The sequence below is a fragment of the Xenopus laevis genome, chromosome 2L (genome assembly GCF_017654675.1).
Source record: "Xenopus laevis strain J_2021 chromosome 2L, Xenopus_laevis_v10.1, whole genome shotgun sequence".
Classification (NCBI taxonomy): Eukaryota; Metazoa; Chordata; class Amphibia; order Anura; family Pipidae; genus Xenopus; species Xenopus laevis.
Genome location: NC_054373.1, coordinates 41,846,424 through 41,869,654, shown reverse-complemented (window position 1 = coordinate 41,869,654; position 23,231 = coordinate 41,846,424). Strand labels below are relative to the sequence as shown.

General features: G+C 39.8%; 1 protein-coding gene across 2 annotated transcripts in view; it reads right to left on the bottom strand.

Moving 5' to 3' along the window:
• Positions 1-1,864: 1,864 nt before the first annotated feature.
• Positions 1,865-23,231, bottom strand: part of stx1a.L (syntaxin 1A L homeolog) — a 90,882-nt gene continuing 69,515 nt past the window's right edge. The window contains exons 5-10 of one of the 2 annotated variants that reach the window (XM_018246182.2): positions 22,665-22,738; positions 17,503-17,611; positions 12,524-12,597; positions 10,479-10,616; positions 7,383-7,493; positions 1,865-3,158 (exon numbers count right to left, since the gene is read on the bottom strand). In XM_018246182.2, the coding sequence (XP_018101671.1) occupies positions 3,081-3,158; positions 7,383-7,493; positions 10,479-10,616; positions 12,524-12,597; positions 17,503-17,611; positions 22,665-22,738 (584 nt within the window). In that variant the 3' untranslated portion in view covers positions 1,865-3,080. Of the gene's footprint in view, positions 3,159-7,382; positions 7,494-8,110; positions 8,165-10,478; positions 10,617-12,523; positions 12,598-17,502; positions 17,612-22,664; positions 22,739-23,231 lie in introns of those variants that run through there. The other variant, XM_018246184.2, reaches the window with a different exon arrangement.

The following is a 23,231-nucleotide window of genomic DNA, read 5'->3' as shown; positions in this document are numbered from 1 at the left end:
ATTAGTCGCCAGGCGACTAAATCTCCCCAAATCGCCCAGTGTGTCCCTACCCTAAGGGGTTATTTATCAAAGGTCGAGCTTTGTGATATTTGTTAAACATCGAATGAACTCAAACAAACTCACAGCTTAAATGGTTTCTAATTTAAGAAACAACCTGAATGTAAAAAACTTGATTCAGTGTAGTTGGGGTGAAAAACTCAAATAAATATTTGATTGATCGAGTTTCAACGGTATAAAGCTCAAATTGATCGAGTGAAACCCACTGAAAAAAACTCGAACATCAAGGCTATTAACATCTTTAAATAGTTCAAGGGACCTCGATAGGGTTTAGATGGTGTATTTTCGGATTCTAGTTTTTTTTTAACACCCTTGAAAACTCACATTTTTCATGGAAGACACAACTCAACCTTTGATAAATAACCCTGTAAGTGTATTTTAAAGGAGATCTAAAGCCTAAAATGAATATGGCTAGAAATGCCATATTTTACATATTGAATTTACTGCACCAGCCTTTGTTAGTAGTGTCGGCATCACATACATGTTTTGAGTGGCTGGTGAGAAGTTTAAGATGATGTTTGTCATAAATACGGATGCTACAGGGCTGATTATTAAATTCCGATAATTGTGCTGCCGTGTACCAATAATCTGGATTATTTACAGCCGTATATTGTGACATTTACATTATATATATTCAGTATATTGTGAGTCTGTCCCTAAACTCAGTAACTGATTAAACAGAAAAAAAGATGGGGAGCTATTGAGGGGCATTTTTGGAGGCACAGATCTTGACTGCTATAGGGCTGAGTTATTTAGGTTTAGAAATACGTGCATGCCAGTCAGATATCAAGTGGATTATTTTTGCCTACTACATGTGCCCATTGTACTGTGTATGACCATTGATCCGTGCCTGCTGCTTTCATTGTCATTTTCCTCCAACTCATTTTCCCAATACTTCCATTTCTTTATATGATGAACTATTCCAGATCCCTCCATTTGTCCCCTTCGATTGTCCCACACCAGATTCATTTACTGATTTGTGCCAGGTTTTTTTTCCCATTTCCCCATTTTTTGCCTCTAATACTTCACCCCTTGTATCAGTTGCTTTGTATGTAATACTGTATGTCCGTTATATAAACACATTTATTGTACAGCACTGCGGAATATGTTGGCAGTTTATAAAAAAAATATCTTAATAATAGGGATGTACCCAATCAAGGATTTAGACTTTATCAGAAGGATCTAACTGAATCCTTAAAATCACGTGACTTTATGTGGTTCTCTTTCGCCCTTCCTGGCTCTATGTAAATTAGGGTTCTATTTTGGTTCAGTACTCAAATATTTCACAAAGGATTCGGGATTCAGCTGAATCCCAAAATAGTGAAATTGGTGCATCCTTAGTTAATAATAATCCCCCCATAGCTCCAGCATTATCTATATATGGTTCCTGCAATAGCTGCTTTATTTTTACTAGCGATGCCCTGAATCCAGGATTCTGCCTTTTTCAGCAGCATTCGGCCGAATCCTTTGCCCGGCCGAACTGAATACATATCCTAATTTGCATATGCAAATTAGAGTTGGGGAGGGAAATTGCATGACTTTTTGTCACAAAACAAGGAAGTAAAAATGTTTTCACCTTCCCACCGCCAACTTGCATATGCAAATTAGGATTCAGTGCATCCCTAATTTTCACCCTTCTGTGTAAATAATAATGGCAAAATGATTTATTCTCCCTAGTTTTCACACTAATTCCTTTATCGTTTTTCGTTCCAGGATTTCCGATTTTCCATTCATGAAAGCAATGCGACACATTATCGTCCAGTGTAAATGTTACAGCTTAGTAAAGTGATTGCAACGCACACATGGATCTCATTGGTGGGATCTCCTCAAACTCATATCATTTATTAAATGCTACACAAGGGGTGCAGACAAAAAATACACACCAGAAAGAATTAACACCAAATATAAAACTCTCCTCACAAAGCATGCTGGTGAGCAACCCCTTCAGAGCTGGGTAAGTTTTGGCAGCACTGAAAGGGTTGGCAACTGACTGGTACAAGCCGTAAGGCACATCAGGACTCAGTTTGCCATCACTGATTCGACTGATGGTGCTGCATCGCCTAGCCGTGACATCACCACCGCTCCCGTATCTGTCACAGGCTGTTAACACCCAAACAGTAGATTCCACAGCAACCCAGTAATTCCAGGATATACATTTCATGGCAGCCAAAGGCCGTTACTTCATAAATAAAAGGCTACACAACTGTGATGCCAGCTCTGGGTTGAGGTGAATTGCGCACACACACACGCCATATCTGCATATGTGATCACAGAGACACATATATGTAGACATTTTTTTCACACTGAATTACAAAAGGGAATGTATTCACTGGATACAAAAGAACTCAAAATGGCGCCCGTCCCTCTCCAGAAGAGGAGCTGGAAGAAGGCAGGGGTTCACATAAAACAGAATTCCAACCTTGAATAAGTTAAACCAAACACTGAGCCCCTGTCATGCAAAAGGGAAATTGTCACGGTCTCCAGCACATTGTCCCAGTTGAAAGCATGAAGAGTGCAATGGATGAAGTCAAAGAAGATGGTTTGGCTCTGCTTGGCACTGAAGCCCAATGTTAGGGTCTAGTTGTCTGCTAAAGAGGCAGATTCTTCTCCGAACCCAAAAGGCATCTGGTGGGCAGTGGAACGGAAAAATAAAGGCTTTGGAGGAATAATAACCCTCTGCCGCTTCCTTCAAACACCTGTATGGGTCCAATAACTGGAGAACTCGTAAACGCAAGGATGTCAATGTCAAACACAGCTTTGTTAGTGGGCTAAGCTTATGTCCCATCCACCCCATCCCACACTGTACAGTGAGTCTCTTCCTGGGTGCGTGCGCTGGGTTACAACAACAGGGTTGTCATGCAGAGGGGCTTTCCACTCAAAAAGTGTTTTTATTTATTTATTTTTTGTTTTTTTTTTAAATTTTTTCTTTCCCACTGCCAGTGCCTCGTTGGACAGGGCACACACCATGTGCTGTATATGTCTTCCTATGTCCAGAACATGCATTCTCTGCCGGTCCGGTCTCCTTATGCAAAAATTCCTCCAAATGTTGAAGCAATGACAATTCCCAGGACCACACAGCAGATAATGATCATGATTTTCTTCTGCAGGAGAAAAGAGATCACTGTTACATTCCCAGTACAACAGTAAAGTCACACTCTTACAAGGGGACTCACTAAGTCTTTAATTAAACGTGTGCAATGTTAACCATTTTCCTCTAGATACAAAATAATAAAATTCAAGGCCTTTAAGGGACAAGGAACTAACGATTTAAGGCCCTTAAATGGATAGTTCACCTGTAAATTAACCTCCACTATGATGCAGTGATATTTCCTATTGGTCTTCATTTTTTATTTGTTGTGGGTTATTTTTTATTACTTAGCAATTTATTCAGAAGCTCCCCGGTATGGAATTTCAGCAGCTATCTGGTTTCTAAGGGTTCACCTTTGCCCAGCCACCAGGAAGTGATTTGATACTGGAATAAAGCCGGAATCAATAGCGATCATAACAATAAAACTGTAGCCTCACAGAGCAATTTCCTTTGGTTGCTGCAGACAGTGACCCCCCCATTTAAAAGCTGGAATGAGGCAGACAAAGAATTCAGAAACAGTAAGAAATAAATCAACCAACTGCAAGGCCATTCTATAGCATACTAAAAATAGGTGAACCACCCTTTAAAGGACAAGGAAAATCCCTGGAATTTGCTATACAGCAGGTATATTCTTATCATGAATATGCAGTCATGTTAAGTATGATTGTCCAGGTCTGATATTTACTATACTGGCTAACAAATAGGTAGCCCTGGGGATTTTCACTTTTCTTGTCCTATATCAGCGAAACCCCTTACCTACATTATATCTCTGCTCTGATCTGAAAAGTACATTATTTCTTGGATCTTCACCCATCATAGCTTTCTCCCATTCTCGACTACAAGACTCCTCTAAAGCTTCAGCCCCCTCTGGAATTCCCCACCATGCCCTATCAGACTCGTCCCTTCCCACCAAATACTTTCAAAATTCCCACCTTTTTAGAGAACCCCCTTTAATCTACCCAGTCGCTGAATGATCAGAAGTCAAAAACTATAAGAATCACCAAATGTTTTCAAAGTTATGTTTCGATGCTTCCCTCTAACTTTAGATTGTAAGCTCCTATGAGCAGGGCCCAAGGATCCTATTGTTATTATGTAACCCCTGTATGTTAAATTATCATTAAGATCTATGTTTGTTATAAATGATTGTTAAGCTCTTCTGCAAACAATTTTTGTGGTGCAGTGACCCCTAATTTTGTGCCAATGTTACATAAACGTTCCTGCTTGCATATTCCCTGGTACCCACGGTTCTTGCTTTGCCAGACCACAAAATAAGTATTAAGGGCATTGGCCCACAAAGTGTTTTCTGGATGTTAGAGACCCATGATTATTAGTAGATCACAAAGAGGCACCTAATAAAATTCGCCAAATCCCCATTGCCTACTATAAAAATTGCATGAGAATAGCTATGCAAATGCTTATAAGATGTCGCTTGGCAAACTGACAGTTGGAGCTCTAGTATAAGCCCGGAGATACTAAAAATTGTGGGTGCCAAATGGCCAATAGCCCCATATGCAATTGGCAAATTTTCCTTTGAGGCATAGCAAAAACTTCATAACTATCAAACATTTTTAAAGCCATGCCCTCATTATAACATGTTTACATATGAAAAGGAGGGAAGAAACTAAAATAATATGATTGTAGTATCCCTTTAACTTTTTTATCTTTTTAGTTTTATTTAGTTGTTGGCACATGGGATGTTTTTGTCAAAAGGAGCCTGTCAATGTGTTTTGCTACAGGCAGCCAAAAATGCTATGATATCAATAATATCAATTATATGAATTCTGTATAGAGAATATATTGCTTGGTTATATCTTGTTACAAATGACCCACTGATTTCAAAGCTAATTAAATTAAAGCAAGCATTAAATACTGTCTTCAAGTGTAAATACAGTTATTTGTTATATTTATGGTTTCTATGTAGCACACACACATAACCTGGAATATGTAGCCTTTATGCACAGATAAGCATAGCCTGCACCATTTAACAGCATTTAATACTCTGTGTATATAAAAATAAAGATATAAAACTGGAGGTGCTGTCTGTATTTCTACAGGCTGCTGTTCGTCACTGTATGAGACAGAATGGCACTTTCTCATTAACACCTGCTCAGTGGCACCTCTGTTGCTGTGTGTCTATGTTACTGCATTCAGCTTATTCTGCCTCTCGCAAGAGAAGATTGAACCCCCTACACATTCCGGATTTAGCTCCTCTCTTATAATAATGTCAGGAAATACTCAGCTTCGAGTTCATTTCACAAAGCACACATTCAAGATAATATACTACAAAACTTCAGCTTTCTCTCATTTGTCATCTGCCCGTATTGCTTTAATTAGATCCTAGGGCCCACGATCAGATCAGCCTGATATTGCCCACCTGGAAGGTGGAGAGATCCGCTCGTTTGGCAATTTCTTTGTGTAGGGTAGACTACTGACTAGGCAAGCTTCCCCTCTTCAAGAAAGATAACCCCTTTTAAATCAGAATATAAAATGGGTTATATTTATATGTTTATGCTATATTTACGTTGAATGATGGATAAAGCCTACAGAAACAAAGTTAGTGTGCTAACAAACACACAATGAAGCCTCAAAATATATGTAAATACTTGAAAAAAAGAGTATTAAAGGGATACTGTCATGGGAAAAATTTTCAAAATGAATCAGTTAATAGTGCTGCTCCAGCAGAATTCTGCACTGAAATCCATTTCTCAAAAGAGCAAACAGATTTTTTTATATTCAATTTTGAAATCTGACATGGGGCTAGACATATTGTCAATTTCCCAGCTGCCCCAAGCCATGTGACTTGTGCTCTCATAAACTTCAATCACTCTTTACTGCTGTACTGCAAGTTGGAGTGATATCACCCCCTCCCTTTTCCCCCCAGCAGCCAAACAAAAGAACAATGGGAAGGTAACCAGATAACAGCTCCCTAACACAAGATAACAGCTGCCTGGTAGATCTAAGAACAACACTCAATAGTAAAAACCCATGTCCCACTGAGACACATTCAGTTACATTGAGAAGGAAAAACAGCAGCCTGCCAGAAAGCATTTCTCTCCTAAAGTGCAGGCACAAGTCACATGACTGGGGCAGCTGGGAAATTGACAAAATGTCTAGCCCCATGTCAGATTTAAAAATTGAATATAAAAAAATCTGTTTGTTCTTTTGAGAAATGGATTTCAGTGCAGAATTCTGTTGGAGGAGCACTATTAACTGATTCATTTTGAAAACATTTTTTTCCCATGACAGTATCCATTTAAGCATACTGGGTACATTTCCAGGACTTAGATCAACAGTGAGTATTAGAGTAAATGTCTGGGTGCATCTTGCATCTTCTCTAACACAGTTGCCGGTAAATTCCAGCCAGCACAATGTGACAGTTCCACACAATATTTTCCCAAACATCCAAGCCACTGTTGCTGGGGAAGTGTTTGGTGTGGGTGGCCAAGTGAGCGCTGTAACATCACACTGAGCAAATAGAGCCAACCTGTTCAATCGACACTTAACCAGAGATAACTACTATTTCCAGCTCTGAATCCTTCTACTTTGCAGTAAGAGAAGAAAAGTTTAGCCATCACATGTTCGTATTTAGGCCATATGTCTTATAGAGCAGCTGATACATGCCGCAACACAAAATTATTGGTGATTAGAGTGGGAAGCTACACATTAATGTACTAGGTGAGCGGGGACAAATTGTTTTGAGGCACAATAATTGGTGATGCAATGGGGAACAGGAATAAAAATTCACCAGGGATACTGGGAGCTGCAGATGAATAGGTGGAATGACATCCCTCATTGAAGCAGTTTGTCTCCATTAAGTTGAGGGCCCAGGAATCCCATTATCACCCGGTTCCCCTTATTCTCTGCCTCCAACCCTAAACCACACATTGACGTAATTGTTCTAGTAGCCTTTCCAATCATATGTTTGGAATTTTGGCATCATTAAATGCTATTAAAGCCTTATAATAGTACAGAAACGTGTTTTTGGTCCCCTGTCTACCAAACTCTCTGTGGCTAGATTTGAGGAGCATTAGAATCTGATCCCTACAAATATGAATATATATCTGATCTCAGCAATGCACACGTATGGGTCAAATTACAGGAGGAGAATTTTAGCTGAACATTTAATGGGGTGACACAAATCAAGCCTGATATTACGCGACATATATCCTCTGCTTCCAGTTGCTGGACTCTATGTTTCTCTCAGCAATGCTCTATGGGAGTGCACACAGGGACTTACCCTTCTGGCTTTACTCTGGTACTTGACTGCCTTCTTGGTGTCAGACACTGCTCTTTCCACATAATCCACGGAATGTTCCACATTATACTCTATGCGGTCGATCATTTCACCCTGATAAAGTGCAGGAAGAAGGGAGGAGAGGAAAAAGGAAAACAAAGAAGAGACCGACAAGAAGGAACAGGAGAGTTTGGGGAAACATCGAAAGAGGAGACATAAAGACCATGAAAGAGAGAGTGTAACACAGAGGAGAGACGCAGCAGATTCACAGAGGGAGACATTCGAGTGAAACATGCAGGCAGTGAGAATATAGAGTAAGCAGATGGATGGTATTAAAGTGAAAATAACGTGCATTTAGATTACAATTCAGAAAGAATTAAAGTGAATCAGCAGCCATGACAGGAGAAGGCACACAAAGGGGGAATAGAGAATATGAGTACAGAAGAGAGGCCATTGAAAAAGAAAGGAGCAGTATATGGACAGTATATGAACAGGTAAAAAAGTAGAAGGAGAGACAGATAACAGATAAAGTGACAAAATGTACAGGCAATAGAAGGAGCAGGAACAAAGAGAAAGAAGTGTGACACGTTGTATACAGAAGGAGACGTTAGAAGGAGCAGGTGTAAATGAGCACAGGTAGCAGACAAGATAGTGAAAAGGAACAAGAGAGAAGGGCCAGAAAAAGAAAATCTTAATAAATTGCCATTAAACCTTCCTGCCTTGCTTGTTACCTGTTCTTCTGTAGGTGACTTTTACCCCCACTTGCTGCTCCAGCCAGCTTTAATCTATATAAACCACAAGAGAAATAAAGAGAGAGAATCAATTGGCCACTAGATCTTACCATCCATACACTATAAAACTTTAACTAATCAATTACGACATTCACTAATCGACAGGAAAGACTGAAAAAAGGACAGGACATAACCAGAAGTATGACAGCAAAACCCTAACATTCCATTCTACGTTTGATTTCAGATTTGTACCAAAATAGTTGTGAAAGTTCAAGCAAATACACAAAATGAATTAAGCAAAGCAAAGAGACATTGGGGCTGGTTGCAAATAATAATTAAAAAATATTTATTGCAAATTGTTTTAGAATATCACTGTCTACTTCATATTAAAAGTTAACTCAAAGGTGAACAATCTCTTTAAAGGAATTAATCAGTATAAAAAACTGGGTAAATAAATAGACTGTGCAAAATAAAAAAACGTTTTCAATATATTTAGACAAAAATGCAATGTATAAAGGCTGGAGTGACTGGATAACATAATAGCCAGAACACTACTTCCTGCTTTGCAGCTCTCTTGGTTTTCACTGATTTGTTACCAGGCAGTAACCAATCAGTGACTTGAGGGGTCATTATGTCCCATGTGGCCTCCCTTAAATGGGGCTCATTTTTTAAACACTGAGCAAATTTACTCCTGGGCAGTAACACATGACAACCAATCAGATATTGCTTTCAGCGTTCAACCTGCAGCTGACTGAAAAAAAGCTAATCGCTGATTGGTTGCTATGGGTTACTGCCCAGGTACAAATTTGCCAAATTACCCTAACTCAGAGTTGGAGAGCTGAAAAGCAGGAAGTAGTGTTCTGGTTATTATGTTAGACATCCAGTCACTCCAGCCTTTATACATTACATTTTTGGCTAACTAACTATGTTAGAAACATTTTTTATTTTGCATAGCCTATCTATTTACCCAGTTTTTATTTTTATACTAAACTATTCCTTTAAGGAATTGCAGCAAGCCTTGCTGTGGTTCAACAGAGATAAAATAATTGATCTGCCTGGTTGAATCAAACCTTACATATGTAAGGAATTGAGAACAAATGCAGGCAGCTGGGATATCTATTATTTACATAACTGAAGCCCCTGCAGTTGCAACATAAATGGCTGATGTACATGTGTGTTTAATGACAGCCTTCTTTACAAGAATCAGACAGGTCTAGACATTTTCAAACCTGCAACTGACCTCAACACACCCCTTCCCAACATCGGGCCCAGTGTTACTTGTCACTTTTAAAGCCTGGAACTGGTCTGACCCCATCAATGATGTCAGATATCAGTATGATTGGGGTAACAATGTGACTGGAAGGGTTGGGATAAAGGCAGTGATGTTACAAGAGGCAGCAGGCCCTTCTAAAAGTTCTCATGACCCATCTAGGGCCCATTCTTGAAGGAGTTTGTTTCCTTAACCAACTAATATCACTAACCATATATTTGAAGAAGGAAGTGATAGTCAACAGAGAAGAAGACAGACAGGGCAATATGAATAAAAGAGAAACGTGCATATTGTGTAAGACTAACCAATGTTCTGCATGACTGTTTTGGCCTAATTGTGCCAATATATATAGTGAATAAAGTACACCCTATTGTAAAATATAAGGATATTATAAATCACAGAGGATTTCCATGACCATATAAAAGCACAAGGTCGAAGGTTACTTCTAATATCCTCATATTTTCCAACAAGGGGTACTTTATTCATTATAATACACAAGTTTTAGTGAGTCATGTGACAAACATGACATCACTACTCACTGTTTATAACTGATGACATCATTAGTCACCATTTATAAGGATATAATTTACAAGATATTCATGGCTTTTTGTGTATTATATAAAAATATATGTATGTTTACAAACGTATGGCTTTGCGCCATGTTTTACACCATTGTCCCACATCCATGGTCTATTGGCCTTCATGTTGTACATGTAAATATTGCTTCTGTTTTATATGGAAAAAGTGCTGCAGCTTACATTAATGATGCTAAAATGTTATTCATCTTGCCCAGTGTGTCCCAGCAGAATCGTGTACACCAGAGAAGACAGCACAGCACACAAGCACAGAGACAAATCCAGTACCTACCAGCTAAGCTCTCATCCCACATGCAGCATGGGAAGCAAAAAGAGGAGGGAAGGTCAGAGAACCATTGCACAATGGCAAGGTACTGAATAGAGGACCTCCATTCCTATATTCCTAGTGACTGTCTGCTTCATATTAAGGGGAAAGTATGTTATGACAGTTTAATACATAATTCATGCTGCATCTTCAGGTTGAAGCAATTAAACATGTACGTTTGTGATGTTCCATACACACCTGACTCTCTACAAGCATGGCCATGTCCATGAACATATCGTGCAGCTCACGGATGCTGTTCTCTAGTTTGATGATTTCGCTGTGCCGCGTTTCAATTTCATTTAGAGCCTGCTTGGTTATATTGGAGTCCATAATTATCTGAAAAAAAAAAAAAATAGACATCCAGCACTGCTTCATGGGCCACAGTAGAGTCCACGTTTACTGCTTTTTTTCAGACTCAGGAGCAGGAAAGAACCCTGAAGACTATTGCCATAGAATTTCCACCTAAGACTAAGACTTGTGCTATCTTTATGAAAAGGCAATAAAATACCTAGGGTGCTCTCCTTGTTATTGGGGGTGTAATTGAAGGCCCAGTTCAACTGATCACTACCTCAAAGACATAACACCATGCCCCTTCGAAGATATGATCATGTTCCCTACTGGGTCCTAGATATGAAAAAAAATAAATCTCTGTGGAAGGTCATAAGGGGATTCTTGTAGCCTCCCTTCTATACATTCAGCTCTTAATGTTTCTATAAGGCAAACTCATAGGGATAAAAACAAACTGACCCTTTGAACTGGTCACATCACTTAATGCAGGCATAAGGTGGAAACTTGTTTTTTCCATCAGTGAAAACACATAAAGTATTTATGCCATGGTACCAATCATCAATCTTGTGCTGGGCTTGTTCTAAGCCACAGCGGCAACTATTGGGAATAAGGCAGAAAGCACAACTGTAGGTGGAAGGGTGCAGGGCACTTACAACTGCCTCTAATAACCCATTCAATACATTTGTTCTCTTTCCAGCGTTTTTTGCACCTCATGCAAATTATTCTACATCAGCTGATTATTATGCAAATGGACCATGTCTACTACAATACCCACACCATCCTCATATATGCAATGATATTGAAATTCTGGCCCATAATGTTACACGGCTAAATGGGGATATGGACTCTCTAACTAGTAATTATTTCCACTGTGTAAACTGGAATACAAGCATGAAAGCTAAACGGGCCACTTACTAACAAGGTAAAGTGTGCAAAGTGCAATTTTTGGATACAAATCGCTATATTTTTATCCACAAGGCAGCATTTTCCCCCCCAGAATAGATCATTGTGACTGAATGCAGGAGTTGCACCACTGCATTAGCACCCAGGGTCGGACTGGGCCAGCGGGACACCGAGTAAAAACCCGGTGGGCCCTGGCCCTCATAGTCCCAGCTGAGCCAGACCTTCTCCCTGTATGCAGTTGCTTCCAACCTCCATACCTGGCCCTCGGTGTGGCCACAAGAAGAAAAAGCTATGTGTGTGTGTGTGTGTGGGGGTTGCAGCTCGGGGAGCTACAGCGAGGGGCCTAGGGGTGTGTGGGAGCCCCGAGGCAACAGTCCCTGTCTGACACTGTTTCCACCCCATGTGTTAAAAAGAATACAACTGTACATGTCTATTTTTGTGCCAGAAGTTGTGGGAACATTTTTTAGAGTGGTGATTACATCATTTCCAGAACACACTATTAAGTCTGTGGCGCCCATTGACGCAGCCCCCTATAGGAACCCTGGAACTACAGCCTTGTCCAGGGTAGTGGTGACTCCAGGGTCTCCACAGCATCATTAGTAGCAACTCATCTGCATAGGCAAGGCGGATACAATGAATGTTTGGACACAAGCACCATTAATGGAATGGTGTGAATACTAAGGTTGCCATCTTTCCGTTTGACCAACTCTGGGCAGGGGACATGGCAGGAGATGTCGAGGGGGGCGGGTGACGTAGGAGTCGGGACCGCTGCTGTAGAAGTGGGGTTCATGATGTCAGGGGCAGGACGTGTGACGTGGTGATTAGTGATTGGCTGATCGCCATGCCATTTACTTCAATGTCCAGTCTGGATTTCCTAATTTGGAAATCCGGAAAGGCAGTTTTCACCCGAACAGACCTTCCAAAAACCAGGTTGTCCGGGTGAAACCCAGACAGATGGCAACCCTAGTGAATACACTCGACATCGGTGTCTATATTAACATCATAACACTTGTGATTTTAAATGACCTTTTAGTGTCTGACGGCCAACTTACCCCTGAGGAGAATATTGCTGGATTTCCACTCTCCAGCATGTCCTCCAGCTCTTCACTGGTTGTGGTTCTGCCAGCTGTAAAGAAATAGAACTTGATGAGATCTGATTTTCTCTCCTACTAATTCAATGCATATACACATCAGCCTCTAGCTCTCTGCAGCCCAGTCCCTGTAGCTACAAGGAGGTCAGGTTCACCACTCTCTGACTGGTTTTGCCTGTAATTTAGTGTAAATTATTTACAATACATAGGGTATAAAAAGTGTAAAAAAATAGAAAATAAACTGTTAATGGCATTTTAATGCATTTGTCCAACCACAATATAAAGCATTACTTGGCAACAAATGTCCTTTTTTATATATGTTTTTGGGCTAACATGCTTAAAGTGAGCATGGCCGAATCCATATCCTGCTGAAAAAGGCTGAATCCTGGTAGAATCCCAACCCAAATCCTGGATTATGGTGCATCCCTACTACAAATCAAACACATAGTTTTAACTAGGAGGAATAACAGTACTTTGTATTTAAACATATGGAAAACTCCGCATCTTTTTAACATGTAAAGATGAACCCTACATACAGCTCATGTCTCCGTGTATGTGTTCTCTTTAGTAGAATTGGTATCATACATGCAGCTTCTGTGGTGCTATGTTTCTGCAGTGCTCCAGCTTTCAAGTGTTATATTGCACCAGCAAATAGCTTATTTTCTATATAAAGGATCTGCAGCCACTCTAAGCCACAATCCAGCTTCCAGCACAGCCCAAGGACACATCCAACAACGACAGATATTTTCTTCTCTCTTCGAGTCCCTGTCCATGACATGCTGTGAGCACACTGTCAGTGTAGATGCGTCCTCTGGCGGGGATGATGTAGCCTTCATGGAAATAGATAAGACATTTCCTGAGCTGCCAGCAGAGATCATGACTTTTCTTATGCAATATCTCCACTTCTCATCATCTAAAGACAATCACTGCAATAGTTTAACTAGTTCTGTCCTGCACCACAAAGCTGTGTCTAATTTCAAATGTAAATGTATTCTGTGTGGGGATCAAACGACAATTACATTTCTAGTTTTGGTTTTACAGTGACTATATATCCTGCACATTTAGCTGACAGTAACTTTAAGGGCAAAGGCAGCTGCTTTTTGAGGGATGACAGAAACAGGATTAACACCCAAGAAGCTCTGTTGCTGTCACCCCATATAATTCAATTCAACAGAAATTTACAGAATCCTGCTCATGTACTCCCTCAAGCCCACTGGAAAGGCAATAACAGTTTATAGAATCAAGGCCTATACTACCTTAAGGGGCAACAGCAATTTATAGAATCCTTTCCCTATATTCCATAGAGAAAATACAAATTAGGATTTGGTTCGATATTCGGCCAAATCTTTTGCAAAGGATTTGCGGGTTCAGCCAAATCCAAAATAGTGGATTCGGTGCATTCTTAATTCCATCAAACCCACTAGAAGCGTAACAGCAATTAATAGAATACTTTCCCTAAATTCCTTCAAACCCACTGGAGGGGCAACAGCAATTAACAAAATACTTTCCCTAAATTCCTTAAAACCCACTGGAGGTGCAACAGCAATTAACAGAATTATTTTCTTTTATTCCATCAAACCCACTGAAAGTGTAACCGCAATTAATAGATATTACCCAGATATTGACTGGAGCAACTGTACTGCCAGATCAGTTAGTGGGAACAAGTTTATAAACTTGTTGCATGACAATTTTATGGCACAGGTTGTTGAGGAGTCAACCAGAAAAAATGTTATTCTGGATCTAGTGATCTCTAATGACCCAGAACTTATAGCAAATGTGCAAGTCATTGAACCCCTGGGTAATAGTGACCATAATGTTATATCATTTAATGTCTGGTGCAAAAAACAAATATATACTGGGACAACAAAAACCATGAATTTCAGAAAAGCTAATTTTAGTGCCTTGAGGGCTGCCCTACAGAGCATTGATTGGGGCATTACGTTTTCAGCTAAAAACACAGAACAGAAATGGTTGCCATTTAAAATGATATTAAATCATTACTGTTCTCAATTTATTCCCTTAAGGAGTAAATGAAGAAGCTCTAAGAATCACCCTATGTGGCTTAATATAGAAGTAAAGAAGTTAATAGGAAAGAAGAGAAAGGCATTTAAAAACTACAAGTCTGTTGGGACAGAAGCTGCATTTAATGAATATAAATACTATAATAAATGTTGTAAATCAGCTATCCGGAAGGCAAAGAAAGGAAATGAAGAGTGCATTGCGGCGGAGGCTAAGACTAACCCCAAAAAGAGTTTTTTAAATATATTAATAGTAAAAAGATGCAGGTTGAGAGTGTTGCTCTATTAAATAATGGTACCAGAATGTTTGTAACAGATACAGAAAAGGCAAATGTGCTAAATCAGTTCTTTTCTTCAGTGTATACAATAGAGGAGTGTGGGTTCCCTGGCTTACTTCATAGCTGCACTAATGGCTCAGCTCAATCTAGTCAGTGGCTGACTCAGGATATGATCCACAAAGCTTTAATAAAAATAAATGTAAACAAGGCTCCAGGGCCTGATGGCATACACCCCCGGGTTCTAAGAGAGCTTAGTTCAGTTTTAGACCAGCCCCTATTTCTGATTTTCTCAGATTTGTTTCATCTGGTATGGTGAGTATGGATTGGAGAAAAGCTGATGTCATTCCAATATTTAAAAAGGGATTACGATCTCAGCCTGGCAATTATAGGCCAGTAAGTTTGACATCTGTGGTGGGCAAATTATTTGTAGGCTTGGGGCAGTAGATGTGATCTATTTGGATTTTGCCAAAGCGTTTGATACTGTGCCCCACAAATGACTACTTTCTAAACTAAGGTCTGTTGGGCTTAATGAAGTTGTTTGAACATGGATAGGAAACTGGCTACAGGATCGGGTACAGAGGGTGGTTGTTAATGGGTCTTTCTCTACTTGGAGTAAGGTTCTTAGTGGGGTCCCTCGGTATTGGGTCCACTTTTATTTAACTTGTTTATTAATGACTATGGGGAGGGTATTGTAAGTAATGTATCAGTGTTTGCAGATGACACAAAATTATCCAGCCCAATTAATTCCATCCAGAATGTGGCATCCTTGCAACATGATCTTGACAAACTGGCAATCTGGGCAGCTAAGTGGCAAATGAGATTTAATGTTGATAAATGTAAAGTCATGCACCTGGGATGTAAAAATATCCAAACCACTTATACCCTTAATGGGACTGCACTAGGCAAATCCATTATGGAAAAGGACCTTGGAGTCCTTGTAGATGATAAACTTGGCTGTAGCAAGCAATGCCAATCAGCAGCATCAAGGGCAAATAAGATCTTGAGCTGTATTAAAAGGGGCATAGATTCACGGCAGGAAGGGGTCATTCTTCCACTGTATAGAGCACTGGTAAGGCCCCATCTAGAATATGCCGTACAGTTTTGGTCTCCATCATTCAAACAGGACATTATTGTATTACAGAGGGTGCAGAGAAGGGCAACTAAGCTGGTAAAAGGTATGGAAAATCTTAGCTATGAAGAAAGACTGGCCAAATTGGAGATGTTCACGCTGGAGAAGAGGCATTTATGGGGTGATATGATGACTATGTATAAATATATAAGGGGATCATATAATAATCTCTCTAATGCTTTATTTACCAGTAGGTCTTTCCAACTGAGACGAGGTCACCCATTCCGAATAGAAGAAAAGAGGTTCCGCCTAAATATTCGGAAGGGGTTTTTTACAGTGAGAGCTGTGAAGATGTGGAATTCTCTCCCTGAATCAGTTGTACATGCTGATACATTAGATAGCTTTAAGAAGGGGTTGGATAGCTTTTTAGCAAGTGAGGGAATACAAGGTTATGCGAGATAGCTCATAGTACAAGTTGATCCAGGGACTAGTCCGATTGCCATTTTGGAATTTTTCCCCCCTCTGAGGCAAATTGGAGAGGCTTCAGATGGTTTTTTTTGCCTTCTTCTGTATCAACTGGCAGTTAGGCAGGTTAAAAAAAAGTTAAAAGGTTGAACTTGATGGACATGTGTCTTTTTTCTACCTAACTTACTATGTTACTATGTGAATACTTTCCCTATAGTCCCTCAAACCCACTGGAAGTCCAACAGCAATTTATAGAATTCTTTCCCTATACTCCTTCAAACCCACTGGAAGCTTAACAGCAATTAATAGAATCATTCTCCTATATTCCCTCAAACCCAATGGAAGCGTAACAACAACTTATAGAATTCTTTCCCTTTATTTCCTCAAACCCACTGGAAGCGTAACAGCAATTTATAGAATCCTTACCCTATACTCCTTCAAACCCACTAGAGGGGCAACAGCAATTTAGAAAATCTTAACATTTGCTTCCTCATACCTAGTGCCAATGAAACAGCCATTAATGGAGTCCTGCTCCTTGCCTCCTCATACCCAATGACAGTGCAACTACTGAACTTCCTAATGCCTAGTTACAGTGAAAGAGACATTTCCAGTGAAAAGAGAAGTCCTGTCCCCCAGCCTTTTCATAAACACTGACAATAGAACAGCAGCAAACTACAATTAGATGCTTTCCAAAAATCTATAGTTTGCTCCAATGCTCCAAAAACATTCAGGTTAACTGGCTCCTGCTAGCTCTATACAATTTAAAGATAACTCTGGAACAAGGTATCTCAGAATATATCCATGACATCATAGTTCCTGTAGCAGATATAATGGCTTATTAGGATAAAATTAAAAGGGTCTCTCATCAACAATGGGCAAATTTTCACCTGGGTAGGAACCCAAGGCAACCAATCAGTGATTAACATTTTTCAACCAGCTGGAGTAAGACCAATGAATGCTAAAATTTGATTGGTTGGTTGCTATGAGATATTACACTGGGGCAAATCTACCAAATGTTGATATATGACCACCAATTTATTCTTTGTCAAAAGAATTACATCAGTTTCTAGAGCTGTAAATGTGTGCATACGATATTGTATTTCCACTTACTGATTTCCAGCTGGCGTTGGATGCGGCCTTTGCATCGCTCACGGTAATCGGATTGTGTGGCATTGTATTCGGACATCACTTCAACAAATTTTCGTGACAATGTCGAATGCTGAGACAGAATAAGAGGAAAGTTAGTCTTTATCATAAAAGAGGTGGTTCAGCTTTGAGTTAACTTTTTTTTTTATCAAGGGTCGAAGTGAATTCAAGGGAATTTTCGAAGTAAAAAATAGTAAAGTAATTTTTTGATACTTCGACCATCGAATATGATACTACGACTTCGACTCGAAGTAAAAGTACTGTCTCTTTAAAAAAACTTCGAATTCGATACTTCGCCAAATTAAACCTGCCGAAGTGCTGTGTTAGCCTATGGGGACCTTCTAGATCAGTTTTCTACGTTTTTTGAAGTCGAAGAAAAATCATTCGATCGATCGCTGAAATCCTTCGACCGGAGGGTACCCAAATTCGCTGAAAAAACGTCAAATTCGATATTCGAAGTATTTTAATTTGATGGTCGAATTTCAAAGTATTTTTATCTTCGAAATTCGACCCTTGATAAATCTGCCCCTTAGTATGTTATAGAATGGCCTATTCCAAGCAACTCTAAGGGCAGGACTACACGGCCCATTTCGCAGCGATCCGACGGGCTGCGCAAAATCGCAGGCGTCACGTCGGATGCGACGGAAATAAGGTAAGTAATTCAATAGTCGCATTGTTGATGCGACACGACTGTCGGATGCAGACGCTGCACGCTGCGTCTGCATCCGACAGTCGTGTCGCATCAACAATGCGACACGATCCGACAATGCCATTACTTACCTTGTTTCTGTCGCATCCAACGTGACGCCTGCGATTTTGCATAGCGAGTCGGATCGCTGCGAAATCGGCCGTGTAGTCCTGCCCTTAAACAAAAAACTATAAAACAATATAATGATTTGCCTTCTTGTTCTGTCTCTTATCAGCTTTCAAATAGGGGTCACTGACGCCTTCTTAAAAAAAACAAATGCTCTGTAAGGCTACAAATGTATTGTTATAGCTACTTTTTATTACTCATCTTTCTATTAAGGGCTGTCCTATTCATATTCCAGTCTTCTTTTCCAATGAATGCATGGTTGCTAGGGTAATTTGGACCATAGTAACCAGACTGCTGAAATGGCAAACCGAAGAGCTGCTGAATAAATATCTAAATAACTCAAAACCGACAAATAATAAAAAATGAAAACCAACTGCAAATTGTCTCAGAATATCACTCTCTACATCATTCTAAAATTTTATTTAAAGGTGAACAACCCCTTTTATTTTAAAGTGATCATCTGAGAGTCCCTTCTAGCTGGTAAAACACCAATGGATTGGAGGAAAGGGGATGAAATTCCAAAATGGGTTTATAAGCTGAACCTGGCAATTATAGGCCTGTATGATAGTCATCTGTAGTCGGCATGTTATCCAAAGGCTCGTTAAGACATGAATATGTCCAGTTTAGCTTTATAAAAGAAAGACTATGTGCTACGAGTAAACTTGCTTTTTTTTTTTTTTAGAACAAAGGAAGTTGGATAATGATGTTAAACTAGATGTGGTTGCTTTCCATTTTCCAAGGTTTCAATATAGTGCTATACAAAGAGATGCCATATTTATACTATATATATAGAACCAGCAAGTTAAACAATGCTGGTTGTAAGAAAAAAAAATAAAAGAAATAAGAGAGTAGCCAAGCTGTAATGTGTATAGCGGAGAAGAAAATCTTAAGGATATGATTACAGGTATGGATGGGATCCGTTATCCAAAAACCTGTCATCCAGAAAGCTCTGAATTACGGGAAGGCCATCTCCCATACTCTTTTATAATCAAATCAAATTTTTAAAAAAGTTTTCCTTTTTTCTCGGTAATAATAAAACAATACCTAATACTTGGGGGCAGATGTATCAAGGGTCGAATTTTCGAGGGGTTAAATCCCTCGAAACTCGACTGGGGAATAGAATCGAATAGGGTATTCGGGCGAATATACGCGCTTGCAAATAGTCGAATGGGCGAATAGTCGCCCGGCAAATAGTCGCACAATCGAATATTCGATCGAAGGATTTTCATTCGATCGAATGCCTTTTTATTCGATCAAAAACTTAGAAAAAAAGCCTATGGGACTTTCCCATAGGCTTTTAAAGCAATTCGGTAGGTTTAATCTGGCGAAGAAGGCATGATTTTTAAAAGAGACAGTACTTCAACTATCGAATGGGCTAATAGTCGCAGCGTTTTTTCGCTCAATCTATTCGAATCATTCTACTCAGGCGAATTTACGCCAATTCGATAGTCGAGGAGCACAAAAAACTCCTCGCAATTCGAGTTTTTTTCCCTCTATTCATTCACCCGAGCTTGGTGAATGTGCCCCTTGATCTCAACTAAGATATAATTAATCCTTATTGGAGGCAAAACAATCCTATTAGGTTTATTTAATGTTAAAATTATTAAGAAGACTTAAGGTATTTATATCCAAATTAAGGAAAGATCCCTTAACTGGAAAACTCCAGGTCCTGAGCATAACAGGTCCCATACCTGTACTATCATTACTAGTATTAAATGCCTTCCAGTATTTCATAATGATTCATTCCATGGACATCTACTGAGACTGCCGCTACCCACGTGGCGGCCATGGGCGCCGCCATTTTGAGAGCGAACGCCGGCAGGGAAGGACGCGCCGCCCGGAGCTCCTGGACCTGCTCCGGGCGGCGATCACACAGACAGTCCTGCGCTATGGGAGAGGGAGGTGTGTTGGGGCCGCGGAAGGAGCGTATCTGCTCCTGGACCTGCACAGACAGTCCTGCGCTATGGGAGAGGCACAGACAGTCCTGCGCTATGGGAGAGGCACAGACAGTCCTGCGCTATGGGAGAGGGAGGTGTGTTGGGGCCGCGGAAGGAGCGTACGGTACCTTTTTTCTGCTTTCCTAGGTGCAGCACCTCATTGATCTTCTGAGCAGCCATGACAGGTGGGAGGTCACAGGGAAAACAAGTGGCAATTGTCCAGCTAATAGTTCTGACTCTTTTAAATCGTTTTAGATAGATTTCTATGCCATAAAACATGATTACACATTTACACATTCACATTTTGAAATCTGACATGGGGCCCCTAGGCTTATACACGAGTCAATACATTTTTCCAGTTTTCTTAGGTAAATTAGGTACCTCGGCTTATACACGGGTCGGCTTATACACGAGTATATACGGTACATAAAAGAATAACAATAATAGAGCTGTAAAGTTGTGAAATTCTTTCCCAAATTTGGCTGTAATGGAAGATACATTAGATAGTTAAAAAAAAAACAGTAGGAAAGGGAAACACAGTTCATATAAAGCTGATCCGGGCACTGAGCTAATTATTGTTTTAGAGTCAGGAAGGAATACCCTGCTTTGCCCCAAGGCTAATTGGAAATGTAATAACTAATAATTTCAAATAATTTCATGTAATAACCTTACACTGGATCAGCTAGAAGTTGGTCAGGATTTACAAAAGGCTGAAATTAATGGACTTGAGTCTTTTTTAAATAAGAAAGAAAACACAGATCACCTCTCTCAGATCAGGAAACAGCATTGATTCTTTAGCATCCTTACTTCAAAACTATGGACATTTGGTAATTGTGTGCTGTTAGCCCTAAAGGAGATATCTGCTCTATGTACTTGTTGGAATTTAGTTCTTTTGTGATCTATATATACATATTTCTTGCCTTACCAGAGGCTTATCCCCCAGACATGTAGCACACTATATTTACAGCCATCTGTTTGTGCATCTTCTGTTGCAGAGAAAAGAATAGGTCTCTGCTGTGACAAGTAAAGAAACAAGTCTGTCTTTATATTATACACAGACATGCAAGGGTGTATTTCTTTGCACACAATATGTTATATCTACTTCTAAACACATATTATTTAGCTTTAACACTAAGGTAATCAATGCCTTGCCGTCAAATGGCAGTTGGCTCTCGGCAAAACAGATGCAGAGGATTTATACAAATATAATCATGCCTTTAAAGTTTTATAGATGAGGAGGTGTTTCTCCTGATCGAAAGTACAAGTACATATTTGACATCACTGGTGCCTGTATAGTGATATCACTTCTTTGGCGAGGTCACTATCCAGGCAGGTCTTTGCCTCACTTATTCACTCAAGCTGGAAGCCAAAGCTAATTCAGTTAATAATTTCAACATAAGGCCAATGTTCTTGCCTGGTCCTCCAGGCAAAGCAGCTCCAGATCGCATTTATGGCCCAACATGGTCCTCAGCCAATAATATTTTCCAATTGATACCGACTGAAGATTTGATTTTTTTGAGTTGAAGAAGAAACCGGAAGAGGATGGCTCCGTGGTGCTCACTGGTATAACCCCGGGCCGGTGCAGTTTTCTGCTGATAGGAGCACCGACCAGGGGTTTCAGGTAAGTAACTACAAACACTTGGGGATGCCTAACATTTGGCACCCCCAAGTGCACGAAGCCTTTCCTTCTCCTTTAATATCCAAAAATATTTGCAGGATTCATACAGTGAGAAAAGGACTGGCTATACAGGGAGATAGTGGTGTAATGATAGAGGAAGGGGATGGGGAAGACCAAATATGAACTAAGCATCTAATTATCCCCACCAGTGCTGGTGATCATCATTTTTATCAGTTCATCAATAGGCAAACAACCAATAGAGTGAATTGAATACAAAAATAAATCAGGCTGTGTGTTGTTGGCTTTTTGGAAACATCTATATATCAAACTCTGCCTAAGTTAAGCAGCTAAAAAGAGAACATTGTTATGTAGGAGGCCCTCCCCCTGAAATCATAAACTCATGCTGGTTGTGTGCATCTTTAGGCACTAGTGCTAAGGAGCCAGAGCACTATTTATTTAAGTCGATGGGAAGTGCTTGTACGATGATTGAATACCCACAAATGCCTCTGGCTGGGGGTATCTTTATTAATGTATGCAATACTTTTGTATTAAAGCAGGAGAACCTCCATTACTGGGCACTTTAAAGGTTTACGCCAGCTGTAAAATGGGTGGTGAACATCAAGTTGTTTGCTAGCCAATGGCTTGAGCTCACTTAATTAGTTAGAATACAACTAACTCATATCCACCAACAATTCTCTGCATATGAACTTTAGTTGAGGATATTTTCCCCTCAACTTACTGCATTCCTGGGACCCACCTGTGTCTTACGTATACGCAAGTCTGCTGAGGAGCGGTTCAATGCTTCCTCCTGTTCAATGCTCTGTTCAATACCTACAATAGAGGACATGCTCAGATTTTCAGTAAGAAAAAGCACAACATATATATACAGTATATACAGTAATGGGACCATTATCCGGGAAAGCCATTATTGAGAAAGTTCAGAATTGCAGGAAGGGAGTCTCCCATAAACTCCTTTTTAATCAAATAATTCTGATTTTTAAAACGGATTATCTTTTTCTCTGTAACAATAAAACTTTGCACTTGATCCAAACTAAGATATAATTAATCCTTATTAGAGGCTAAACAATCCTATTGGGTTTATTTAATGTTTAAATGAATTTTAAGTAGACAATGTATGGAGATCCAGATTATGAAAAGATCCGGAAATCCCCAGGTCCTGAGCCTTCTAGGTAACAGGTCCCATACCTGTATTATTATAAAATACAATTTCTATTCTCAAGCCAAATGATTAAACTGCTTGTTGTACTGGCTCCGGTCAAGCTTCAGTATATGCCTTCAATATACTGATATATATATATATATA